Source organism: Balaenoptera musculus, chromosome 2 (genome assembly GCF_009873245.2).
Source record: "Balaenoptera musculus isolate JJ_BM4_2016_0621 chromosome 2, mBalMus1.pri.v3, whole genome shotgun sequence".
Classification (NCBI taxonomy): Eukaryota; Metazoa; Chordata; class Mammalia; order Artiodactyla; family Balaenopteridae; genus Balaenoptera; species Balaenoptera musculus.
In genome coordinates, this window is record NC_045786.1 from 60,394,141 (window position 1) to 60,419,181 (window position 25,041).

General features: G+C 57.5%; 2 protein-coding genes across 6 annotated transcripts in view; both read right to left on the reverse strand.

Moving 5' to 3' along the window:
- Window positions 1-98: 98 nt before the first annotated feature.
- Window positions 99-14,381, reverse strand: CLK3 (CDC like kinase 3). Of its 5 annotated transcripts, none has more exons than XM_036844136.1 (13): window positions 14,119-14,381; window positions 10,546-10,697; window positions 9,648-9,864; window positions 7,670-7,766; window positions 7,326-7,392; window positions 4,911-5,027; window positions 4,083-4,249; window positions 2,730-2,824; window positions 2,510-2,639; window positions 2,185-2,267; window positions 1,541-1,620; window positions 1,259-1,349; window positions 99-593 (listed from the first exon to the last, which is right to left on the reverse strand). In XM_036844136.1, the coding sequence occupies exons 2-13, from the start codon at window positions 10,695-10,697 to the stop codon at window positions 417-419; spliced, it is 1,473 nt and encodes a 490-aa protein (XP_036700031.1). In that variant the 5' UTR covers window positions 14,119-14,381; the 3' UTR covers window positions 99-416. The 5 variants fall into 5 exon arrangements, with proteins under 5 accessions (XP_036700031.1, XP_036700029.1, XP_036700032.1 ...); XM_036844134.1 differs by having other exon boundaries at window positions 99-1,052; window positions 14,119-14,232; XM_036844137.1 differs by having other exon boundaries at window positions 14,076-14,143.
- Window positions 14,382-21,052: 6,671 nt separating this feature from the next.
- Window positions 21,053-25,041, reverse strand: part of ARID3B (AT-rich interaction domain 3B) — a 60,310-nt gene continuing 56,321 nt past the window's right edge. The window contains exon 9 of the mRNA XM_036844130.1: window positions 21,053-21,163. Within this exon, the coding sequence (XP_036700025.1) occupies window positions 21,066-21,163 (98 nt within the window). The 3' untranslated portion in view covers window positions 21,053-21,065. The remainder of the gene's footprint in view (window positions 21,164-25,041) is intronic.

Here is a 25,041-nt window from a genome sequence, read left to right on the forward strand (position 1 = left end):
AGCAGACCTACCACTGCTCTTCTGGGCCCAGAGGGACACCCGAGCTTCTGGCTAGCCCTTCTGTGCCTGGCCCAGTTCACACTTAGCTCTCCACAAGCTGAACTGCTAAGAAAGACTTTATTAATAAGGTAGGGAAGGGAGAAGGCAAGGAGCCTGGAGATGGACACACTGGTACCAGGGGTTACAAACAGTAAGAAACACTTTATTATAACTTTACAACATATAAATAGCTTGGGTCAAATCTGTGCTTTCTGGCAGCTGGGCATCAAGTCTCCTCCCCTGTAGGCTCCTGCCTTCCTTCACATTGCACTGTTCATTGGGTGGCTCTGGCCCTGGGGCCGGTGGTAGAGGTTGGAGAAAAGGGGCCGGGCAGCCCAGTTCCGCTCTCCATCTCCCAGTGCGGTGGCCTGCGCCTGTCATCTGCTTGGGTTGCGGCTGGTGTGGAAAGACCGCTCCTCAGGGGTCAGACCAGCAAAGAAGGGATGCAGCAGGGCCTCCGCCAATGTGATGCGCTGGGCAGGGTCAAATTCTAACATCCGTCTCATCAGGTCAAACAGCTGCACGTGCTCCGGGGAGTCTTGGAGCATATAACTCTGCTCAGGGACACAAGGCGTCTCAGTGTGATGGCAGGGTCGTGGGAAGCCACAGCAGGTCCCCTTGCCTCTGGGAAGCCTTGCTGCGTGGCTGAGGAGGCAGGGATGCCTCCCTGGAGGACTACTTCTCCCCTCCTGGACAATGAGCAGCTCTTTTCATTTTGTGCCTGTAATAATGTTTGCTCTGAACTTGTCAGGCTACTGGGTGTCTTGCTGGCTTGGTGCCTCTGCCCCCAAGTGCAAAGTTCTGACAGGTGGGTAGAAATCACCTCTGTGGAATTCACTTGTCCAAGCACCAAATGCAGTTGACAGAGGCTTCCTGGCCATGTCTAGGTCTTCCCTACCCCTCACCTCAGTCCTGCCTAGTTCTTCCCAAAATTGAGAGAAGAGGGGGCAGGAAGTAGCACGGTCTCTGACATCTGGCTCTTCTGGTGTTCCCCAATTACATTCACAGCCACCCTGTGGGGAAGGGGTAGAGCTAAGGGCCCCTCTGGGGCAGTTTGCAAGAAGCCCCACTGCCAGCACCCAGCAGCCTTAGGCACAGCCTCCCATAGGGCCGGAACCAGGAGGCAGCCTGTAGCTGCCTGGCCTGTCTCTGCTGTGTGTCTGCCCAGTGCCTGGGGTCTCCTTGGCATGAGTTGAGCTGGGGGAAGCCAGAAACTGACCTTAAGAGGTTTGCAGTTCTCCTTCACATACCGGCCATCAGAGCTGTTCTCATCCCAAACCAGGCCCCCTTTGTAAAAATATTTCTGCTTCCTGAAAACAAAGGACAAGAAGGGTCAAGTCCTAAATGGGAAAGACAGCGGCAGCCGGAGGAATGGCAGCAAAGCAAGGCAGGGGATCCTGGCCTGACCCAGTAGGAAGGTCTCGGCAACAGGTTTGCCAGGTCACTCCAAGGTGGGAAAGGCCCCTAGGCCAGCCCTGAGGGAGCAACCAGGGCTCCTTACCTGGTACGGTGGATCATGTGTGATGGGATGGGCCCTAGGATCTTCTCCATCATCACCAAATGCTCTCGGTTTTCGTGGGTCTGTGGAAGGTTAGGGACACAGCAAGTGGGGGTCAGTGCCAGCCTCCGCCCCCTCAGGGTCCCTCAGGGAATAAAGGACAAAAAAGATGGGCAAGTTCCCTTCTTGCCCCAGGAGATGCAAACCCACCAATGGAATAGCAGTCCCAGCCTTTCTGACCTGGTGGCAGCCTGGGACCAGGGATGAGGCCAGCCTGTTCTCTCAGGGTCACGGTCAGACTCCTTGACCCTTCAGGTGCACTGCATAACTACACACCTCTTTCTGGCTACGTTCCTCACTCTCTCCCCGGAAGGTGCCCTGCCCCAGCCCACCTCCATGCCCTCACGCATGCGGTGCCCCTTGCCTGGAATGCTCACTCCTCCCACCCCAGTCCCGCATCCTTGATGGCTGACCACAAGACTCCCCGAGTGTTCCAGCTACCCTGACCTCTTCCTTCCAGCATCTACAACCCTCAGGAGACAATCTCACAACATGCTGACTGGTGGGCAGTGGTCCCACACTAGGCCTCTGCAGCCTGTCAGAGTAGCAGCCCTTAGGGTAGTGGGGTGATGTGGGAGAGGCCTTACCTGGAAGAGTGTGAAGCCCCGGTAGTACTCAAAGAGAATGCAGCCAATGCTCCAGACGTCGCAGGGCTGTGCCCAGCCCAGCTCTGAAAGCCAAGATGGGACAGGCTATGAGATCCCAGCCTAGAGGTCACAGCACAGCTACCACACTGCCTGGCGAGGCTCCTGCCCAAAACCCAGTAGAAGTCTCTTTCTTGGTAAGGCCAAGTCAACAGCCACAGTGACTCAGGACACTGGCCTCAGGTGGTGGACAGGCACCTCACTCCCTGTTTATACCCTCCCAACAACTGCCCGCTTTATCAGGGTTGGGAGCTACACAGTCACTCACCCAGGATCACCTCAGGCGGGCGATAGTGACGGGTGGCCACAATGGTCGTGTGATGCTCGTGGTCAAAGGTAGCACTGCCGAAGTCAGCCACTCGGATGCTGGTGTTCTTCACCGACTTCTCCTCACAGCTCTGAAGGGCAAGGAAGGTGAGCCAGGTCGAGTCTGTCCTGGTGGGTAACGCACCCTGGAACAGGGCCTCAATCTTTTCCCCCACCAATACCTTGTGCTCATTGTAGAGAGTTTCAAACTCAGAATTCACAAACAGGATGTTCTCTGGCTTCAAGTCTGTGTGGGTCAGTTGGTTCTCATGTAGAACTGGGGAAGCAGGAGGGAAGCAGACACTGAAAACCTGGGCTTCCTCTCTGGCGCACCTGCCAGCGCTAGGCCAGCTCCCTCCTCCAAAGCCAGCCTGCCAGAGCCCCTCACTGCCCCTAACCTCAGCAGTGGGCCAAGGGAGCAGACCGAAGTGCCTCTGTACTGGCTTCCCTCTCTAGAGTTCTCTGTGCTTACGGCCTTGGAAGGTTCTGATTCTTGAGGGGGCAGGGGAGACTTTTTCCATTTATAAAACCTCCCTCCACCTCTCTGCAGGGGACCAGGCCTCCTCAACCTGTCTCTCACCAGAGCTGCAGCATCAGCCTTGGGGTGGTTCCCTCTCCCCAGTACCAGCTATGTAATTTGCAAGGCGCAGGGCAAAATGAAAATGCAGGTCTTCTTATTCAAAAGTTAAGAATCTCAAGATGGTAGCAGCAGAGTATTAAACCAAGCACAGGGCCCCCTGTGAAGCACAACAATGAAGCCAGTCCTGCCTCTCCTCATCCCCAGCCCCGAGCGGGGAGAGGTCTGCCTTCTTTCTCCAACTCCTGTCCCACCGATGGTGGTACCCTGCCACGCATCACTTTTCCCATCTGGCACTCAAGACCCTCACAACGATGTGGCCCATCTCTCCCAACATGGGCCCTCTCTTCACCAGAATGAGTTGCAGCACATGCCAGGCTCTGGGCCGTCGCTGAGTGCTCACCTGGCTTGGAACACTCTCCCCTGTCCCATCATCTATGCAGACCCTGTAGTCTAGCTCTAGGTCTATCCACCTCCTCTCCAACGAGCCTTCCTGACCTGTTCCAACCACTGCAAATCCTGCAGTGCTGAGCACAGGCACCACCAGATATGCTCTCAAAGGCTGGCAGACAGATGGGAAATGACGGTGAGACAGAGGGTGTCTATGTTGACAGGACCTGTGGGTGGGACCTGCCAGGTCAGTCTTTGACCTCTTCATCCTATGCAGGAGGGTAGGAACCGGGGTGGTACGGGGCTAATTCTAGAGCGGCTCTTTCCTTTTATTTTTCCCGAGTGCCTGGGGGCAGAGGCCAGCTCAGGAGGCCCCTGGAGGGGACTGCAGCCTCTCCATCCTCACAGATTCCTACCTGAAGGCCTTTCAGCCAAAGGGGCCCTGGTGTCTCTGGCCCAGCAGAATAGTTAACGATGTGCTACAGCGAATGATGGAGAGCAGGACCACCAGATGACTTTGCTGCAGATATGTGGCTGACCCATGCTCCATTTGAGGGTGGAAACTTACACCTAAGGGCGTGGCAGAGCTGGTAGGCCATGTGCCGGACATGTGGTAGAGGGTAAGGCTGGAAGTTATTCTCCTTTAGGAACTCAAAGGTGTTCTTGCCCAGGAGCTCAAAGGCGATGCACATGTGACCATGGAAGTTGAACCAGTCAGACATCAAGACGCACAGGCTGGAGGAGAAGGATGGATGGGGCTCAGGGTCTGCGCTGGGGGGGGCTGGCTGCCTCACCCCCTCTCCTCAGGTGACTCCAGTCCCCACTCCCTCCCAGGCTGCTGGGTCCCACTCAGGATGCAGATACACATAGACAAAGAAAATTATGGGCACAATCCCTGCATCTCAGAGAAAGAGGTGGGGTAACAGCAGTACACTCCACAGAACAAGCATTGCTTTTTTCAACTCCCTCAGCTGAGCTTCCTGAGATCCTGCAGGGCTCAGCACAGTGCTTGGAGGAGGGGAAATGCTCAGTGTCTGTGTGCCACAGGTGGCTCTCCCTTGGATATCTCTGACTATATGAGAGCCCCAAACAGCTTTGGGTTTGTATCTTGTCTAATGCCCACCACAACCCAATGAAGCCCCCAATTCACAAACTCAGGGCGGGGAGGCCCGCCTCAGAACACAGAGCTGGTTGTGGTGGAGCCTAGATTGAAATCCAAAGGTTCCTTCCAGCAAGACTCACTCGCCAAACTCCCCTGGCTCTGGTTGTCGGCAGAAGGCATGGTGCCAACCAGGTGAAAGGGCACACTGCTCAGCCCCAGTGGGTCCAGGCAGTTGGGGCCGGAGTGGACGCTGCCCCCTAGGAAGCTTCCCTCCCATTCCTTGCCGACACTCACAACTTGTTCTCTTTGTCCTTCTCCTTGATTTTTTTGAGAACATTGATTTCTAGCCGGGCGGCCTCCCGGTACTTGCCCACGTTGCGGATGATCTTCAGGGCAACCTGAGACTTCCCTCTGGACCAGGGAAGGAAGCAGAATTTCTCATGAGAAGCTGTGCAGCCCTTCCCCCACCCGCCACCCCAACCCAGCAACTCCTGGCAAACACTACTCAGGTCTCTAGGAACAGGGCCTGCCCTGAAGACAGCAGATTCTTGATGCCCAGCCTACCCCTTATAACACTAGACCTCTACCCTTATAAAAACAAGTTGCTGTTGGCATCCGTGCCAGTCTTAGGCTTTTATGATCTCAGCCACTGCCAGCTCCCGGGGGGGTGGGCAGAGGAGTACAGCCCTATCCTGCTGACCAGCGCCAGCCCTAGAGCTCACTCAGTAACCCAACCTGTAGGCCAGTCCGTTGATCCTGGCCAGGCGGTCCCACTCGGAACCCTCTGCGGCACCTCCTGACCTTCCACAGCACATCTACAAGTCTGGGGTTCCAGCATGGAGTGAGGGCCTGGCAAGAGGGTAAGGGCCCCAGCAGCAGGCTCTTCCCCCTGGGAACCCCAGGGCCGATCCCTTTAGCACACCACCCTGGCCCCACCTGCCTGCCTACCAGCCACGGCATTTATCAGAGACCACTGACTGCCAGGAACCCTTGTTCAGTGTCCATGAGGATTTTAATAATTCCTGCTCCACACCTCCCACCCTTACCCCCAGCACCACCCCTGTAGGCCACCTGCAGAATCTCAGCAGAGAATATCTGCTGAGGGTAGCCTGCTAGGCCCAACGCTGTCAGGAAGGAACAGCCAGAGTCCAGATGCCCAGTGGGATACTAGAGTGATAAGTGTTGGCCCACAACGGTGTGGCCTTGAGGCCTCTGGGAAGCTGGCCTCGGTGCCTGAGGAAAGGTTTACAGGCCCCAGGGCAGAGGCATCTTCTAGAGAACACCCTGCTTTTCTCTCCCTATCCCATTTTCCCAGATTTTCAGGGCAGGAGAGGACCTCAGGAAAAACCACCACTCCAGCCTCCTAGAACAGGATCCCTCAAGGGCATTCCGACCCTCGACACAGGGAGCTTGTCACTTCCACACAACTACTGCCAGGCTTGGACGGCCCTTCCTTTTGCTGAGCTGAATTCTGCCTCCTCACAACAAGCCCACTGGCCGACTCCCTCTGGACTCCCTAAAGGTCCCCCAAGCCCTGTGCCTACCCATTAGTGACTTCAAAGGCTCACTTTCCATCTAGCTACTCAGAGTGACACAGCCCAGAGAGCCCCCATGTGGCACAGCTCTCAGATCTGCCACATCTCTCTCTGGTCACTGTATAGTCTACATGTCCCTATGCCTACTGGTCCCGGCCCTAACCTCTTGGGCCACACGGGGTCTGAGGGGTGTTTAAATGGGAACTGGGCGCCCAGGGAGGCTTCCTCAGTGATAATCACTACCTTAAATTGGGGCCACATGGCTGGCTGGGCTGCTGGGTCTAACTGTCCTTTCCGAGCAACCCTCTGAACGTGGGAGCACCGAGCACAGCGGTACCCGGCTCCTCCATTCAACAGCTGGGGGATACAGTCAGACCCCAAGTGTGTTTGTTCATCTCTAAAATAGTGCAAGTCACATACGGGCAGCACGTGGCTCAAATGAGACAACAAGGACACAAGCACTTTCTGGTCAAAGCGCCAAACCAAAGAGAGGGCCATTAAGGCGGGAAGGCAGTGGGCTCCCAGGAGGTAGCCTCCCAGCCTAAGGTGGAGGAGGCAAGGCTTCTGGTCTTGAGGAATGGCAAGGGGACAGAAATGTTTTTCACTGTTCGGTCTAGAAGGGAGCAAGGTACCCCCAGGAGCACCCCTACACACACGGGTGCACCCCTGCTCTACCTCGGCACACTCAAAGGGGCCCAACCCTAGCCACACTGGAGAAGGCAGCAGCCTGCCTGGTGAGAAAGCCCAGGGTCTTTTTCTCTCAGCGGGGGCCTGCACGGCCTCTCAGGCAGACCTTCAGAGGGTGAGGGCTCATGCTTGAGTCGGGCTCAGTAGTACTCTCAACCCCCTGCCAGGCCCAGATTCTAAGAGATCACAGGAAGCAGATCCAGACCACGGAGGAGCCAGGTCCTTGCCCTGTTCTGATATCCGCAACCACAGTCCTGGGGAAGTGGGGAAACTGGGGCAGCGCCATTCACTGACCAGCAGTTCTTGGGCAGAGATGCCACATGCCTATGGAATCCCAAGAATTTCTCCCTAGTTCAGGGGATCAGCACAACCCCAATATGCACAGGTCAGAACTCTGCTTTGGTGCTACCCTTTAAAAAGAAAGAGGTTAAGCTCTGTCACCACCTTCGAGAACCTCAGGCCAACTCTTCCCAGGAAGATGGCTCACCTGGCATGGTCCAAGCACTCCACCACCTTGCCAAAGGTGCCTTCACCCAGGTTCCCCACGATCTCATCTAGGAGAGAAAAGAAACAGGGCATGAGGATCTGGAGGACAGAGGATCGGCAGCTCCTGCAAGTTCACAGCATTCAAATTCTCAAAAACAAAAAAGGTTTCTCTCTCACTGCTACACTCTTAAAAACAGAAGTTGCTAGCGTCTGTGTCATTCAGGCAATTACTGGTGGCCCCGCTAAGGCGCCACGCGCACTAGAGGCCCCTCCAGGCAGGAGAGGTCTCGTCTAACAAGGGGGGTAGAAAGTAGAGAGGTAAAGTTTTACGAAAGGTGGCTGTACATCGCTCTTGGAGCCAATCGCCGATCCGGCACACCAGGTGGCCCTCCTTGTCATCTTCCACACTCCGGCTGCTGCGCTTACTGCTCTGTTGGCTTCTCTGCATGCACCGCCCCCCGAAACGCCATCCGACCAATCGCATGGTAGGCGGTTCCGATTGACAGATTGAGGTGTCAGTCAAAGGCAGAGGTGGAGACGGTGAGGAGCCGGTGGGTTGGTTGATTGGATTTTCCAGATCCCAGCATTTCATAAGGCACACAGCATATATAACGATAGGGATATTGCAAGGGACACGTCAAGACACAAACTGACTTCAAAAACAGAAAAGTAAAAACAGCTACAGGTATGTAAAGAAAACTCGGACATTATCTAAGAGAAGGGTGCTGCAAATGCTCAGAAAGACAACCAGCCTCTGCTGCTGAGGGGCTGCCGTGTAGGGAGTCACAGGCCTGACTCCCTCCTCCACTGAGTCTCCCCCTCCCGGGCCCTCCCATGATGGCTTCGGCCAGGGTGAAGACGCAGTGAGAACGGCGCAAGAAGATGGCTGGCCCAGCCTGGGTCCGATCATCCAGAATGGTCAGAGGCCACTCTGGCTGGCTTCAGCTGCAGAATGCCCAGCCTGCCCTTGCCTGCCTCTGTTCGCCCACGCAGTCCTGCACATGCCCGACAGCTGCCACCTGTCCCTAGACGGCATCCGTGGCCAGACTTAATTAACATCACCAGCAGAAACGGCCTTCCGTCAGCAGCCCTTGTGCCACCAGCCTCGAGCAGGGAAGGAGCCCTGGATCCTCTGGGCCAGTCGACTCTCCAAGGCCTACCACCACGATGGCCCACACAGGCCCCAAGCCAGCTCCTGCCCTGGCCTTGGCACCTATGCTACTCACAGGCCAGGCCCGGCCCATCCTGAGCCTCATGACGACAGAGGGCACCAAAAAGAGAAGAAGCAGAGCCACAGACCTGCACTACCATCCTGTGGCAGTGTGCAGAGAGGCCACCGGGCCATGCCGGGTGCCCAGTCAACCTCAACCCGTGGCCACTCAAAGAACCACGGGAAAGCTCGGCAGAGAAGACGCCTGGCTCCCCTCCACTGCTGCACCACTACTCCTCAGGGGCCTCACGGCCGGCAGCGAGTGAGGGAGGGAAGAGAGCTGGGGAAGAGAAGAGAAGACAGCATATACCCTCAGAGATACACAACTGGCCTTCCTTCCCAGAGGCCTGAGTGCAGTGTGGTTTCCTGGTCTCAGCAGAGACCCTTCTATACAACCCTTCACATTAAGGATGTTTCCAGGCCCTGCTCTGGGCATGTGGCCTGCAGCTGGACAAGGCCTGGAGCTGCGGGCCTTTCTGCCATTTCTTCACATGCCCCACCACATAGGCAGCTCGTCCCCCTTGCCTTGACTGCCCCTCACGTGAAGAGGCTAGGCTGCAGAGGACCTGACTGGAGGTTAGAGGGAAGGTCCCAGTCCAAGCTAATTGACAGGCCCTCCCCTACCCGTGGGCACTCCAGCCTCCGGGCCTTTGTTGAGGGGTGTGGAGAAGAGACTGCAGAGGTGGATGCAGTCCATACCAGTCGGAGCACTCAGCTGTGTGTGTAGGGCAATCTCTGGGTGGGGAGGACCAGGCCATACAGCTCCAGACCACGTACCAGCAACCCTATTAAGGATTCTGAAGAAGTGTCTCTGGCTACTTGCGCATGCGGCCTGTGCCTGGAGTGGTGTGGAGACACAGATAGGCTGGGGACCAGCCAGCGCCGGAACCAGAGCCCCTAAGTTGCCACTGCCCATGGACCAGAAGATAGAGGAGCCGGGCCCCCTGCCCAGCCCTGCACCTGGACCAGACGACACATACACACACACACGCACGCACACCAAATGCACGTGCGCAGGGCTGGCAGTACTCACCCAGACCAGCCAGCCTGAGAGAAGGCTAGAAAGAGACGAGGCCTTTAAGCCCCAGCCAGCACACTCTGGCCACCACTCACCGAGGAGGCGCTGCTACAAGACCTGGTGCGGCGTTTGTGGCAGTGGTGGGCATGCTTGCGGGTCCGGTATGGCTCCCTTTCCCGTGACCGCCGTCGATGATGGCAACGTGAAGATCCATAGTAGTCCTCTCCAAAGGATGGGCTCCGCTCTTCACACCGGTATGTGTCGCTGTCATGGTGCTCCCGGTATCTCCTCTGGTAGGGCAGGCGGTCATGGCTGCCAAGACGGGGATAGGGACACTGGTCAGAGCCTCCTCCCACCAACCGGGCTCCTGCTACTAGTCAAGACTCATGTGGTGGAGCCCCTGCAAAGAGCTCACAAGGGTAGCCTGTGGGAGCAGAGGCATCCAGACTAGGGGAAGTGGGGGAGGGGGAGCACGTGTGCGTGAAATCCAACCTCCAGAACCCCGGTTCCTGACAGCACCCCTCCAGCGCCACAGGAGGCAGAGCACTGGGAAAGGTGAGCATGGTGGAGGACCTCTGAGGGTCCCCCATCCCAGAGCTCTCTGTGGCCTGCAGAGACTGTTATTTTGGTCTGGGGACTGAGTTAAGACCAGGGACCAACTTCTGGAAAGGGCTGAGGTTATGTTCCCAATCCACAACGAGGAAGGCTCAGAGGTTAGCAGGGGAGATGCTGGCCTAGAAAACGGGGGAATGTGTCAGGAGAAGGAAGACTCAAGGATAGAAAGAAGCGTTGGCACGGATGGTGGCGAACTGAGGCCAGGGAATGCAGGTGAGATCAGGGGAAGAGCCTGAAGAGGACAGGGCAGTGATCAATGTGCAGCCGGGCAGAGGCGGCAGTCACCTGAAGAGGCCCAGGGCTGCCACAAGCCTCCAGGCTGTCTCCCTAGCCCGGAAGTGGGAAGGAATCCTTTCTTCCAACCTAGTTCCCTCTTACCTTCTAGACCGAGATCTCCGGGGCGGAGGCTCCCTTCGGGAGGGGTATCGCAGTCTCCCTTCATGCTCCCGACTGTAAGACCTCCTCCTCTTCCATCGGTAGCTCAGGTACGGGTCTGGCTCAGGGGAGCGGTATCGCTTACAGTGATGCATCTAGGCCATGAGAAATAGAAAGTCCTGCTAAACACGCAGCCAGCCACAGGGCTGCCCAGGCAGCCTAGGTGCTCCTGAAGAAGAGGCCCATTGTTCTGTCTGGGGGCAGCCCCTCCCAGGGGTTCATGAAATGAAGAACTCAGGTCACACTGGTCAAACAGCAGACAATGGGTAACACCCTTCTCCACCAGAGAACAAAGAAGCAGCTGCCTCCCCATCACAGCATCATTGGCCTGGTGGGCTGAGCACTCAGGGAACCTGGAGAGCCAGGACAGGTGCCGAGGCAGAATGCAGGGAGGGGCTGGTGAGCACCATCACAGGAGACCAGGGCCAAGTAGAAAGGGCGCCTCCTGTGCTCAATTCCCTCCTGACTGTCTGTAGAGTCCTATGAAGTGCCTGCTCTGTCGAGCCAGAGGCCAGAGTCAAAAGGCTGCTGGCAGGGAGCCAATACACAGGAGCAAGGGGTGAAGGCCCTTGAGTTTGAGAAGCCAAATTGCCTGGCTGAGGCCCTGAATTGTACCCTGCTCAAGGACCACAAATCAGTGTGAAGAGCCACAAGCAGAATCGAGAAGACCAGCCCTTGGACAAAGAGGGTCCCACAAACATTCCCTAGCCTACCTGAGGGTCTGGCCAAGCAGACATGGGGGTCTCTGCAGCCCTTGTTGGTCTACATTCAGTCCTAGCATCTGTAAAGATGCCAGGGTCTTCAGAGCAACCAAGTCACTTGCCCGAGGCCTATTTAGCACCCGCAGACCACCTGTCACTGGTGCCATGCCAGGCAGTACCTCACCTCCAACAGTACCATTACTGTGCCCTCTTCTAGATTCCCTGCTCCAGTATCCTCTTCTGTGCCCATCTCAAAAGAAGTCAGAAGGCTGGCTGTCTGGCAGGCTCTGGGCTCGGGGAGGCAGGCCAAAAGGGCCCCACCTCACTATTCCTGGTGCAGTCGGGACTCACACCCACCACAGAAAATTGCCAGATCGGATCAGCCATCAGCTGAGAAAGATGGATGTGAGGCCAGCTCCCTGTTCCACCCACACCCCAAACCCTGACACTGCCTCCACAGGAGGGCTGGGCCAGACACCGTAGCCAGCCTTCCTCCCAACCCTTCACTTGGCCATAGCCAACCAATGGTGGTCAGTCCTGGGCTTGCCTGATCAAGCACATTTTGGACAAATCCACTGAGACTGTCCCATCTTATGAGAAGGGTCTGTCTGGAGGAGAACAGAATGGAATGGCTCTCCGTAAACGAGCAGGTCAGGGAGGCATATCTGACAAAACCCCTGAGAGCTTCTCTGCAATCCTGAGAAAGTCACTGCCCTCAGTCTCCCCGCGAGCAGCTGTCTTCTGCCCTCTACCTGGAAGCCCAGGCCACAGCAACCCTTGGAGATAAATACTTTGTAACAGCTCAAGAACTGTTCTGTTCTGACTAATATTTCACTGTTTCCCTGCAATTATGGCTGGGTCAGGTGCCCAAGCGATGGAATGAAGGCACTATCTCGCATCTCAATAAGTGACAAGGAAGATGCTCCAAGGGCCAGGACAAAGGCCCTGCCCATCCTCACTGGGCAAAGCACCAGACCTGGAAGACATGGTCTAGTCTACAACAGGCCAAAGACTCTCTCCTGGGACCTAGAAGATTCTTATGTATGCTCATGTTAGTGGAAAAGAGCACAGCTTCAGATGTCAATCTGAATCCTGGCACTGCCACCTCTAGCTTGTGCCTTTAGGCAAGTTATTAAACAAGTCTAACCTTCAGCTTCCTCTTGCAACAAGGGGATAGTAATCTCTTACAGGGTTCTGTACAGATTAAATTATATCACTCCTTTAAGTAACATGCGTAGTACATGCCTTTCGGTCAAAGGCCTAGCACAGGTCTGGGCCCACAAGAGGTACTGAAGGCAGCTTTTCATTACCAACATTAAAAAGGTTCCAGGTAACACCTCTGGGTCTGTGTTAAATGCCCTAAGGGCATTAAGGACATTTTTAAGTCCCTTCCAAGGGACCAGAGGGGAGAGAGATCCGGGTAGAAAACCCTGAACGAAATCCCAGTGCTGCCTTACTGCCTCGTGACCTTATACACTGGGCATTGGTTACCATACCTGGAAAATGGAGATAACACGACCTCCCAGCCAACTTGGCAAAGGAGAAGACAAGTATGAAAGCTATGTAAGACATCACACACAAGGCAATCATAGAGGATATAACTTCTCCTTTAACACATTCTAGGCAAGTGAAATATTAGGAATACCAGATGCTCCTCATTATCTTCCCAGCTAGGGCTCTAGGGCCCATTTCTCATCAATTATCTCTGATTCTCTGAGACCTCAGCAAACAGGTTGTTAAGCTATGCTCTGGAAGGCTCTGCCTCTGCACAATGAAGAAAAAGGTAAGGTGAAGGAAACCAGGCGGAGGATGCCAGCTTTTCTCTGAGCACAGGCCTAGTTGTCTTCTCATTTGCTGGTCCTGGCCAGAGAACTGGGCTGACAAGAAGAGCAGCCAGCCAGGTCAGTGGCTGCCCTCCCGGATTCCAGCCACCCCAGCGCCCCATGGTTATTTTTGGCTGACGCTGCCCCACCGCTGCAACCTCAAACCTGCCACCTTGCAAGCCGCCACCACCGGGTGAAACGCTCCTCCTTTTCAAGGGCATGGAGGAGGGAAGCTGGAAGGCCGCCAACTCCGCCTCGACGGAGCCCTGGCTCAGGCGATTCCCACCCCAGCTCCACACGAGGACACCCGCACCCGGAACTAAAGCACAGGGATTCCCGGACCGAGGAGCAGCCCGGGCATTTGTACTGTCAGCTTGGCCGGGCCCCTCCTCCGGGCTGGAGCGGATCCAGCATCACAACAAAACACGCAGGGGGCCTGAGACCCTCGCTCGCGTCCCCTCCTGACGCCTCGGTTCCCACAGATCTCAGAGCCCCGTCCCCCGTAACCGCCGCCAGTGGAGGCGAGGGGAGACCTGGGGGAGGGGGAGGGGGGAGGGGAGGGGAAGGCCAGCTTGGGCCAGAATCAAACTCCAACCCGCGCGGGGAAGAGGAGTGTGCGAACTAAGCCTCGAGCCGGGGGTAGGGGAGTGGTCTGAAAGCCCCTCCAGGCTATCCCAGGTAGGACCCCGACCCCATTCCGCGGGCAGGTGCAGGGCCCAAACAGGATCCCTGCTGGGGCCTCAGAGACCTCTTAGGCTCGGACTCCGACACGCGGGATCGAGAGGTCGGGATCTGCGGTGACCGCCCTCTGGGGGAGAAACGACGGGTCAGGGGTGAGAGGTCGGGTCCGCGGCCTGAGATAGACCGAGAAGAAAACGAAAGGGAGTAGCCCGAGACCGAACCGGGAGCCCTGGGAGCCACACCCAGCGCGCCCACGCCTCCGGCTCACCGCCCGCCACCGCTCCCGTCGCGGGCCCGGACCCCATACTCACCGTCTCCCAGGCTCCGGCTGCAGCTAGGCCCCACTCCCCGCTCCGAGCGCCTCTTCCGCTTCCGGCTCCGGCCTCCGCCCGTGGCAGCCCCGCCCCTCGCGTGACGCAGCCGTCGCTCGACCCGGCTCGGCGGCCTGGCCGCTCTAGCCCTCGACTCGAAGGCTATGGAGGACCCGCCTTCTCCGGCCAGGTCGGTGAGGCAGCTGCGGAGCCTGGTTCCGGGAGGGCCGAGAGGAAGTCCCCGGCCGCGGCCCGCCTCCCGCCGTGTTGCGTCGCACGTAGGCCCCAAAGACGCGACGGGGGCGTCCCCGGCCCACGGCGCCGGAAGCCAAAAGGTGGAGCCCCAACCCCGCCTGTGCCCGCCTGTCCCTTCCTGCGTGCGGGGAGGAGGGCATTGTTCCGCTGTCGCCCCAGTGAAAACCAGGCGAGCCTTGAGCGCCCGCCTGGCTCCGGGGCCCAGGAGGGCGCTAAAGATCACGGAAGGCTCGGGAAGGCTGTCCCGGCTCCCAGTTATGTGGAAGAAGCAAATGAGACCTTATTCTCTTTGTGTGGAGGTTTTTTTAAGCCGTGGCGGCAAGCCGTAGGTGCACAGCAGTTTCTGAGAAGATACCGGAGAGTCACGTAGGCGGGGCCTCTGGAGGGATGGGGTCTGGAAGAAAGGGGGGGGGGTGTCTCCTTTTCCTTGAGCATCCTTGGAGGACGGCACTAAGCGGACCAGCATTGTTTCTCAGTTTATAAACCCCTGCCAAACAAAAGCCCTGAGCCCCGCCGCTGGCCGACCCGGCTGCCATTTCTCCCCGGAGTCACTGGGCGACCCCTTCGCCCGGGCCGCGAGCGTGGGCTCACCAAAGCCCCGCCCACCTACTTGTCCCGCGCATGGTCAGAGCGGAATAACGAGGCCCTGTTTCCAGATGAGAAAACCGAGGTTGGGTCCTTTGGAAGACCTCACTGTTTGTGAGGGCCCCACACTCTCCGCCCCCGGGCTCTAGTTGGCGTCGCTCAATAAAGCGGGCGGGAGCGTCCTCTAACTGCCCCCGCGCCACGCCAGGGACAGAGCATCCCTCCAGGCCCCACCGCTCCCCGGGACAGCACCGCAGGGCCTGGCCGCCAGCCTTCCCTCTCCCCGGCCCCGCCCCCGGCCCCTCCCCAATGAGGCTGGGCACGCCCCTGGCGCGAGTCGTCACCTCGCAGCCACTCAGGCGCTGTCGGAGCGGAGCCGCCCCCTCGGGAGTTAGGGAGGGCTGTCCAGTCTCTAGCCTCTGGCTCCCCCTTAAACTGGGTTCTGACGGCGTGGCTTGAGCGGGTGCTTGGTACCCCCAAAATCTCCGTTAGTTCCACCATCCCTACCGGAAGTAAACAACAGAAGTTAAGTAAAAACGGGATGCTTGCTACACTACTGCAGCCTCAAAACCGGCTCCCGGTCCCCCTCCAACCAAATGCACCCATTCTCCCCCGTATAGAAAATTAAGCAGCCGGTTCTAGTGTGCAGTTGATGACGAAGAGCCCGGCTGTCTGCGCCCCTAGATCCCGCCCCTTTAGGCTCCTGCCTCAGGGGTCGGAGCTTCTGAGTTGCCATTCTTTCCTGGGCCCCAAAGCTTGGCCTATGGCCCGCAGCCATACCAGCCGGGTTTCATCTAAGGGTTTCATCCACTCAGACAAGGCGGGAGGACTCTGGTGTCTCCTCCTCCCACCTCTTGGTGTTGCCCGCAGTTTCCATGGCTCCTGGAAGCTGCGATTGCGTCAGCAGCTGAGGGTGGAGGAGCTCAGAGAGGCTCCTGTCCCTAGCCCTGACCTGGGCGCCAGGCTCTGAGGGGGTAAGTCGGGCCCTCTTCCCGCTAGCCCTCCCACCATCGAGAACACAGGAGTCCCCGCCTCCCAGTAAAGAAGCAGAGCTTTCTTTTTCAGAAGTAGGATAGGCGCCATCTCCCAGCTCCCCCTCTAAAATCTTCAGTCCAGCAGCTGTCCTGCCTGAAATTCTGCCTTAGAGCCTCATTCTTTTGTCTCTTTGTTCCTAAAAGAACTCACACCTAGAAGAAAGAGAGGCACTTGGGAAAAGTGAAGTATGGGTAACTCCCCCACCCCCAGTTCACCCCACCCCACCCCCCTCATTCCTCCAGTGCTGGATGGCCGAGACCTTGGCAACTGGTGGCTGGGGAGGTCAGGGGCCTGGACCACCTTCAGAGAAGGTTTGCTCGACATCCTCCGCCCCTCAGGTCCACGCTCTTTCTCTGGGCCTCAACCCATGTGCCCGCCAAGTCTTTTCTGTGCTGGTTGAGGACACCAAGGAGATGCCTCTGCCCTGTGCCTTGCCACCAGCCACCTGAGCCCCACAGCAACTATGGCCCCCTTGATCTCCCTTTGGCCCCCCTGTGCTCTTGGCTCAGCTCACCTCTCCCCCCAGGCCCCACCTTCTCTGATCCCCTCCTTGTCCTCCTGCCCTTGCTCTCTTCTGCCACATCCGTCTTTGCCCTTTCCGGGGCAGTTAATTCACCTTCAGGCCTTAGCCCAAGGGTCACCCTGGAAAGCCTTTCTGGGAGCCCCAAGGAAAGGTCAGACTCCCTTCTCTCTGCTGCCACGGCACTTGGTGGCTGTGCTTCCCTCTGCACTGGCTCCACAAGCTCAACAGCCTGACCTGTACCACTCCCCACTCCGGTAGACCATGAGCACCCCCCGCAAACCAAGCCAGACAAGCTCAGGGTCTCAGTAAGGGCTAGGGGCTGCCCATAGCGAGCCCCTGCCTCTAAGTGGGAAAGACAGAGAACCCAGCCAGTGTGAAGTTGTGGGTGCTATGCAGGGTGTGGAAGGAGCGGGGCAGGGACTGGTCCTCATGGTCCATTTTGGAGAGGCCTTGTGTGTTGGTGAAATGGAGGGAGACAGCTCAGGAGGGAGCTACAGTAACCTGAGCCTGGAGTCAGGGGAGAGGAGAGAGTCAAGGTGTCTAGAAGGGAGAGGGCCTGGTGGGTGGTGCTACAATCCTGAGCGGGGACGGGTCTGGGAATGTGAGGAAAAGGCAGGTCAGTTACGGGTCAGGGCCCCCGCCTTACAGCTGAAGCTCTGAAAGCCAGAGAGGTACTGGAGCAGTGACTTGATTTGAGGGCTTCTGACCCCCTACGTCAGAGCTAAAATACAGTGTCTCCCCAGATGTTCCCCAGCCCCGGCCATTTCTAGGCTCCCACACTGGGAAAGAGAGCAGCAGGATGGAGGAATGTGGGCCCAGTTTGCAGTGGACTAACTACCTGCGTGACTCGGGACAACTGATTTCCCCTCTGAGCTTAAGTGCCCCCACCCCAAACCCGGGAGTATCAAATGAACCCGTGTTTGTTCAGCAAGTAGCTGGGCCATAGCACCCACAGATCATGGAATCTGTTGGAAATGAGAACTGTTTAGCGAGGTTGAGGCTGGTGTTTATTTGAAATCTGAATCACCAGGGAGAATCCTGGGCGAAAGTTTGGGGTTGAAGGGTTTAAGTGCCCACTCAGCCCCAGGGCCTGTTTCTGCAACTGAGGCAAGGCCTCAGAGGCTGGTGCTCTGGGAGGGCAGGCGTGCCCCAGCTCCAGGGTCTCCCCTCTATCCTGCTGTCAGGACCCACTGAGTCAGAGCCCCACGGACCTGATGCCTGGTGCTGCCTGCTGTTCCCGGCACTCCCATCACCCCTGGCTACTGGACTGTGCTCACTCACTGAGCCCCACTGAAGGATGCAGGTGAGTGTGGGGAGGCTGGGCACGGCAGTCCCTGGGGCCTGGGCCGAAGCCTGACTGCTCTTTCCCTGGCAGGTGCTCTGACAGGGCCTCTGAGGGAGACTGGGAGCGGTCAGAGAAGAACCTGTGGGTGTGGCTGGCAGAGAGCAGGTGGCAGCGGGCTGAGCTGGCTGGTCGCTTGCGGGCAGCACTGGAGGCCCTGTCTGAGCAAGCACAGGTGCTGCAGAAGCGGGAACGCGAGCTGGGACTCAGCAGGATCCAGTGTGAGTTGCTGGCTCCGAAGCAGAAAGTGAGGCTCTGGTCCTCTCCTCGTGGTCTTCCTTGCTTGTCCACAGCCCCAGGGAGGTCCCCCGAGCTAGCAAGTTCCCCTTACTAGACTGAAAACCCCAGAATGCTCAGGGCTGATGCCCATATCTGGTGTCATATTCTCAGGAAGAAGGCTTGTCAGGGCCTGGGGCATCCAAAGGAGACAGAGGGAAATTGAGTCCCCAAGAGGGCTACCATGTTGAAAGTGTCATCTCTGTGAATGGCACCCCCTGGAGGTGTGCAGTGCATTGCCTGGTGTGGCTGGGAGCAGTGGATAGAGGCAAAGGAAGGACCAGGGAACCTCTGCCCTTCCCTTCCCAGGTAGAATAAGAGGGAAGGAGGTGGCTGGTTTTAGCTCAGTGGACAGAAGAGTTTCCTCTGAAGCCCAGTCACCCCTGGTGAAGCTTCAGTCCCCAGGGAGGGAGAGAGGGTTATGCACACTGAGGCTTCTAGGGGAGGTACCCAGCATCCCTGCCCCATGTGAGAGTATGGACAGTGCTACCCTGTGATGGTCTAGATACCTAAGCCTTTATGTGACCTGGTGGTCTCAGCGCACAGCTGACCCTCCTAGAGCCACTGCTCCCTACTGGCCAGGGAGGACCCTGCGAACCCAGTTGACATGCCTGCTCACTCTCCAGCATTCCACAACAGCAGCCCCTGTACTCTTTTTTTGTTGTTGTTGTTTTAAAATTTATTTATTTATTTATTTTTGGCTGTGTTGGGTCTTCGTTGCTGCACGCGGAGTTTCTCTAGTTGTGGCGAGTGGGGGCTACTCTTCGTTGTGGTGCGCCGGCTTCTCACTGCAGTGGCTTCTCTTGCTGCGGAGCACGGGCTCTAGCCACACGGGCTTCCGTAGTTGTGGCGCACGGGCTTAGTTACTCCACGGCATGTAGGATCTTCCCGGACCAGGGCTCAAACTTGTGTCCCCTGCATTGGCAGGAGGATTCTTAACCACTGCGCCACCAGGGAAGTCTCAGCCCCTGTACTCTTGCTGGAGCTCCAAAGCCATCAGGAGCTGGGCTGGAGAAGGTGATGTGTCTTGTGTCCAGCTGGAGGTGGAGGGTTTCACATCTGGAGCCAGTGGTGGTAACAGCTGTGCAGCTCCTCAGAGCTGCAGGGCACAGTCCCTTGTGTACAAGCCAGGGCACAGGTCCATGCTGGGCCCCCAGCTGGGCTTATCACAGCTGGTGGAGCAGGCAGGGCCTTGTGGAGTGAGCCTGCTTTATCAGGGGCTGCAGATGCTACCCTGCCGGGGGTGGGGGATGTGTGTCGTGAGACTGGGCCAGCCCTCTCCAGGGACTTGTGCTGCCTTCAGCCCTCCCCCCAGCAGGTGGACTGCTCTGTGGCCCGCCTGGAGCAGGAGAGGCTGTGGGGATCTCAGAGACAGAAGGAGTGGAGGAGGCCAGACCAGGACGCAGAAGACAAGTGAGGGTGCTCAGAGATGGGGGAGGGGCAGAGTGGCAGAAGACAAGTGAGGGTGCTCAGAGATGGGGGAGGGGCAGAGTGGCAGAGGACAAGTGAGGGTGCTCAGAGATGGGGGAGGGGCAGAGTGGCAGAAGACAAGTGAGGGTGCTCAGAGATGGGGGAGGGGCAGAGTGGCAGAAGACAAGTGAGGGTGCTCAGAGATGGGGGAGGGGCAGAGTGGCAGAGGACAAGTGAGGGTGCTCAGAGATGGGGGAGGGGCAGAGTGGCAGAGGACAAGTGAGGGTGCTCAGAGATGGGGGAGGGGCAGAGTGGCAGAAGACAAGTGAGGGTGCTCAGAGATGGGGGAGGGGCAGAGTGGCAGAAGACAAGTGAGGGTGCTCAGAGATGGGGGAGGGGCAGAGTGGCAGAGGACGGGCAGACAGTCCCTTCTGCCCCCATGATCCTGCTACTTACTGCAGACAGAGGTGGAAAAGGCCCAGCAGTGTTTGAACCAGATGGGCCGACAGTCCCTTGGCCCAGGGATCAGCCTGGGGCCCCCTGAGGTAGGGATGACCAGAGCCCCCCCTCCAAGTGGGTGCATGGCAGGGCCCTGAACACTGGCCCTCCCACACATTCGGCCCTCCCTATACTTCATTCCCAGGTCTTCATTCTTGGAGCAGTAGCTGGGGAAGGAGGCCAGTGCAGGGGCTTCTGTTCGGCCCAAGAGGGACGCCCCTCTCCCAAACATTTGGGAAGACCCTGCGATCATCCAGCTGACTCCTCTCACGGTTCAGATGGGAAAACAGTCCGGATGGTAGGGAAAAGCTTGTTCAGGGTCATAACAGTGTGGTCTGAAGATTGGGAGGAGCCCCCTAGACTGAATGTACCTGCAGGAGATGCTGGTGCCAGGCCTGCAAGGCCAGGAGCAGAGTTGGGATGGCAACAGGGCACAGGTACTTCAGGACCCAGATGGATTCTCGGTGGGGGTAGCTGAGACCCCTGCACAGGCTCAGGATACAGCCTTCCTGCAGGAACGGCTGCTGATGCTCACCCAGGTGGGTCAAGACAGGGAACTTGTCAGCCCTGCAGGGAACCCAGGGTACCACATGAGCCAGGCTATGCCCACCTGTGCCAGGGAGCAGAGAAGCAGGGGAACCTGGGCCCTGTGCTTGGGGGATTCTGAGGTTGAGTGGCCCTAAGGACACCATGGAGAAGAGAACGACCAGGAGGGACAGCTTGGAGCAGGGCCCCCACACAGCCCAACGCCAGAGAGCACGGTTCACACCCTTGTCCACCAAAACAGCACCCTCTGCTGGTGGGCAGCCAGGGACTGTCCAGCCTTAAATCATTTGGTCCAGAGTTGAAGCCTGGAGTTCTGAGAAGCCTCTGTGGGCCGGGGTGGTCAGAGAAGGGCTCCTGGAAGGGTTGACTCTCAGAGGATGCGGAGGTCAGGAACTCGGGAGGAGGGAGCTGCATGGGTAAAGACCCACGGGCTAGCTCAAGCAGACAGATCCCAGCCAGGGGAGGCTGAGCCATGACTCAGGATGGAGCGGGGTCTTCACAGGTAAACAAGAGACTCAGAAGAGCTGGGCCAGAGCCACCAGCAGCCAGGGGCTTGCTTGGAGCAGCTGCAGCAGCTGCAAGGAGAAAAGACGGTGTTGGAGTGCCACGTGCAGGCCCTGGAGGCAGAGCGTGTCTGGCTGCTTGGGGAGAAGTCGGTGCTGCTAGCAGCGCTGAGGGCAGCCCTGGGCCAGGAGGCCTGGTAAATGGCTGCTCGGGCCCACCCCTCAGTGCTCAAGCTGGGCTGGGGTGGGCGGTCCCGTTCTCACACTGGGTGAGATGGCCTGTGGGCAGGAGGTGGGCCAGCCTCTGTCACAGCCGGTAAAGGAAAGGAGCCCAGAACCCCAATCCCTAAATCACATGGCCAAGGCCAGACTCCCTTCCCCAGGTATCAACACTCCTGGTTGTCACATTCTGGCTCATTTATGGGAGCATGTGGGAAATATGTCAGCTTCAACAAGTCCTGTCTCCCCTACACATGGCTGAGCCCCTCCTGCTGGCCCAGGGCCAGGCTCAGGGGAGGTGAGATAACCTTAGCTGCTGAGCTCAAGGCAGGATGATTGGGAGTGGAAGTGCTCGGGACAGAGGGTTTTGTGTGTACAGGGAGCCGTGAAGGAGCGGTCTCTGTCCCAATCCCCATCCCTGCCATCAGGACATAGTGAGGACACCCATGCAACTTGGAAAGGAATCATTGAAAATGTATGAAAACAAGGTGTGGGTGATCTGAGGTCCATGCTGTGTCCAGACCACCCCATTTCTACTAGCACATTCAAGGTCCACGAGGTACCAGTGCCCCTCGGGAAAGAGCAGGAGGAGAAAGAATCACATCCCAGGCTTCATGAGAAGGTGGCTGAGCACTGGAAGGCATGCTGGCACCAGGTAGCAGTTGCTCTGAAATTCAGAGGAAGAACTACAGAGATTTCAGAAGCAGAATGAGGCCTGACCTCCCCAGGTTGGCGCATTCTGTCCACCCCTTTCCTCTCCCTCCCCGTTCTCTTCCCCACCGCCCTGTCCTTCCTCCTGCATGCCAATGAATCTCTTCCCCCTTCTTAGGATGTCCCGGCTTTGTCCTCCACTTCTTTCCCTTCTGCCTCTTCCTCATCATGCTCCGTCATTCTCCATTCATTCATTCAGCATGCATTTACAAACCACCCACTACGTGTCTGGCCCTCTTCTGTACACAGTAGAACCAAAGTAGGAGCAGACCACTCCCTGTCCCCAAATGCTTCTGGTATTGGGGGTGGGGAGAATCAAGCAGGCAATTATAATTTAATGTGCCTAATGAGGGGAGAGGCACTATAAAAGCTATGGGCAGGGCGGCAGATAGCAAAGTCCTCCCCAGAGAGGGGGCTTCTGAGCCTTGAAATCTTCGCTGAGGGATGAACAGGCATCTTCAAGGAACAAAAGAAAAAAGGGCATTTCAACAAGAGGGAAGAGCTCATGCAAAGGCCCAGAGAGGAGAGGCATGGAGGCGGGGGTGTTGTGAATAGTCCCTGACCCAAATGAGAAGTGGAGGAGGTGAGGAGTTGCTGTGAAGTGTGGGGGCCACAGCAAGGGCTTGCGGTCCCAGGCCCTGTCCACCCAACTTTACCTCTAGCTCCTCCTGGAGGAGGCCTCCTGCTGGCCAGCACCCTCCCTTAGTCTCCTGGCCAAATGCCTGTGTGCACGGGCAGACAGACAGTCGGACACACACACACACCAAGATATACATCAGACGCTCACCCAGAGACACGTGCGCTTGCTCCCAGATGTGCCCACACAGAGACACAGAGAAATAGATACAGACACCGAGGAGATGGCTCAGAGCCACAGGGATGGAGAGTTGTAAGGACCTGGATGGGATCCACGCTGTGCAGCAGGACCCCCACCAGAGGTGATCTGTTGCTATGGCTGGAAGCAGAGGGAGAGGGGTCTCAGCAGCAGTGCTTAGCTGGCCCGGGCCTCATAGAAGGTGGAGTTGGTCTAAACTGGTGAACCTGAAACTGGGGTCCAGAGCTGGGCTCTGAGAGGGCTGTTAGTTCCTCAAGGAAGCAAATTTGCAGTAACAGTCTGCAACTGCACATTTGTACAGAAAAAAATCTCGGTTTTTGTCTGTTTCTCAACCCAGACTCTTGAGGGTCGGAGATTGTCTCCCTGGGGCCTGGAGGGACTCTGTTCTTTACGGGGTGTGCAGTGGGTCATGTCAGCGAGAAGGTAGGGCACTCAGTGACCAAGGGCCAGGCCCTCTGGTCAGATTCAGGCTCTGGGAAGGCGGGAGGTGGTGCCAGGGGAGCCCTATGCAAACACCATGCAGTTGGCCCGTAACCAGTGCAGATGTGAGCCCCAGCTCGAGGATCTCCCAGCTCCGTGCCCCTCAGGGACTGCCCTGCCCTGTCTCCCTCTTTCCAGTCCCTGGGAGCTCCTCCCAGGACTAGGACTCACCTGTGAGTGAATGGGTGCCCCAGGCCCTGTGCTTGTCCAGGGAAGGTGACCTAGAAGTTGGCCCTGCATCATGGGCAGGGGTCCTGTGTAGAGCAGCCAATGGGCCAAACACAGCAGGGAGAGGGGGCAGCAGCCGGATAGGGTCTGATGCTGCATCAACATCTGGCTGCAGGGGACGTGAGGGGCACCCAGGGCCTCCAGCACTCTCCACCTCTAGTCCCATCCCCCACCTCAGGCTCCTTCCACCCTGACCCTCTCTGGGTCTCTACCTCAGTCTGTCTTCCTCTTCAATCCCAGAATTCTGTGGGCTTCACTGTCCCCAAATTAGTGGTTAAGACTGTGGGCTCTGGAGCCTGCCCACTGACTCCACATTATACTAGCTGTGTGCCCTTGGGCAAATTACTCCATTTTTCTGGCCCTCATTTGTAAGAACCAAGAACAGCAACAGCTTTCCTCCCCCAGCAGCTGGCTGTGAGGGTTAAACTGGACAAGCATGTTAGAGGCTCAGTGCTGTGCTGGACACGTGGCACATAGTCATGAGATGTTAGCTGCTACTGTTACAAACTTCATGCTGCTGCAGGCCTGGCCGCTTTGAGGCAAAAGTCTCCCTGCTGAATCAGGGTCCCTTTGGGGCCAAAGAGCTGCCATGGGGGTTTGATCTCATTCACCCTCTGTGTTAGCTTGCTAGGGCTGCCATAACCAAGGACCACAAAATGGGGGGCTTAACCAACAGAAACTTACTGTCTCAAAGTTCTGGAGGCTGGAGTCCGAGATCAAGATGTTGGCAGGGTTGGTTCCTTCTGAGGGCTGTGAGAGAGCATCTGTTCCTGCCTCTCCCCCAGCTTCTGGTGGTTGCTGACAGTCTTGGACATTCGCATCACCCCAGTCTCTGCCTTCATATTCACAGAGGACTCTCCCTGTGTGTATGTTTCTGTGTTCAAATTTCCCCTATTTATAAAGATACCAGTTACACTGAATTAGGGCCCACTCTAATGAGCTCATTTTAAATTTACTTCTGTAAAGACCCTGTCTCCAAATAAAGTCCCATCCTGGGGTAGTGGAGGTTAGAATGCAAACATACCTTTTTTTGTGGGGGACACAGTTCAACCCACAACACCCTCCAATTTGCTTCCTGCTACCTTCTTGTTGGGTGGGTTGGGTGTGACTTGGGATCTTGGGGACCCAGCTGTTCTTTGTCTTGTTTTTCCCCTCCCTTAATCCCAGGACCCTGGCACAGCCGCAGAGGGGCTGGAGTGTCCACGGGAGGGGCCGCTCAGTGAGCCCCCAGGCACCTCATCCACATACGGGTGAGGGAGGCAGACTGGGGTCCAGGCTGGAAATCAGGCTCCTCTCTGCAGGCCGGGCCCTGCCCAGACTCAAGAGCCTGTGTGGGGGTGTCTGTGGGCATGAGAGGATGGGGGTGGGGGCTCCCCTCAGATGGGGCTGCAATCTGCCCTTCACTGCCTGGGCCTGGCCAGTGACAGGAGCAAGACGCAGGCTCTGGAGAGGAAAAACAACCAGATGACTGCCAGGA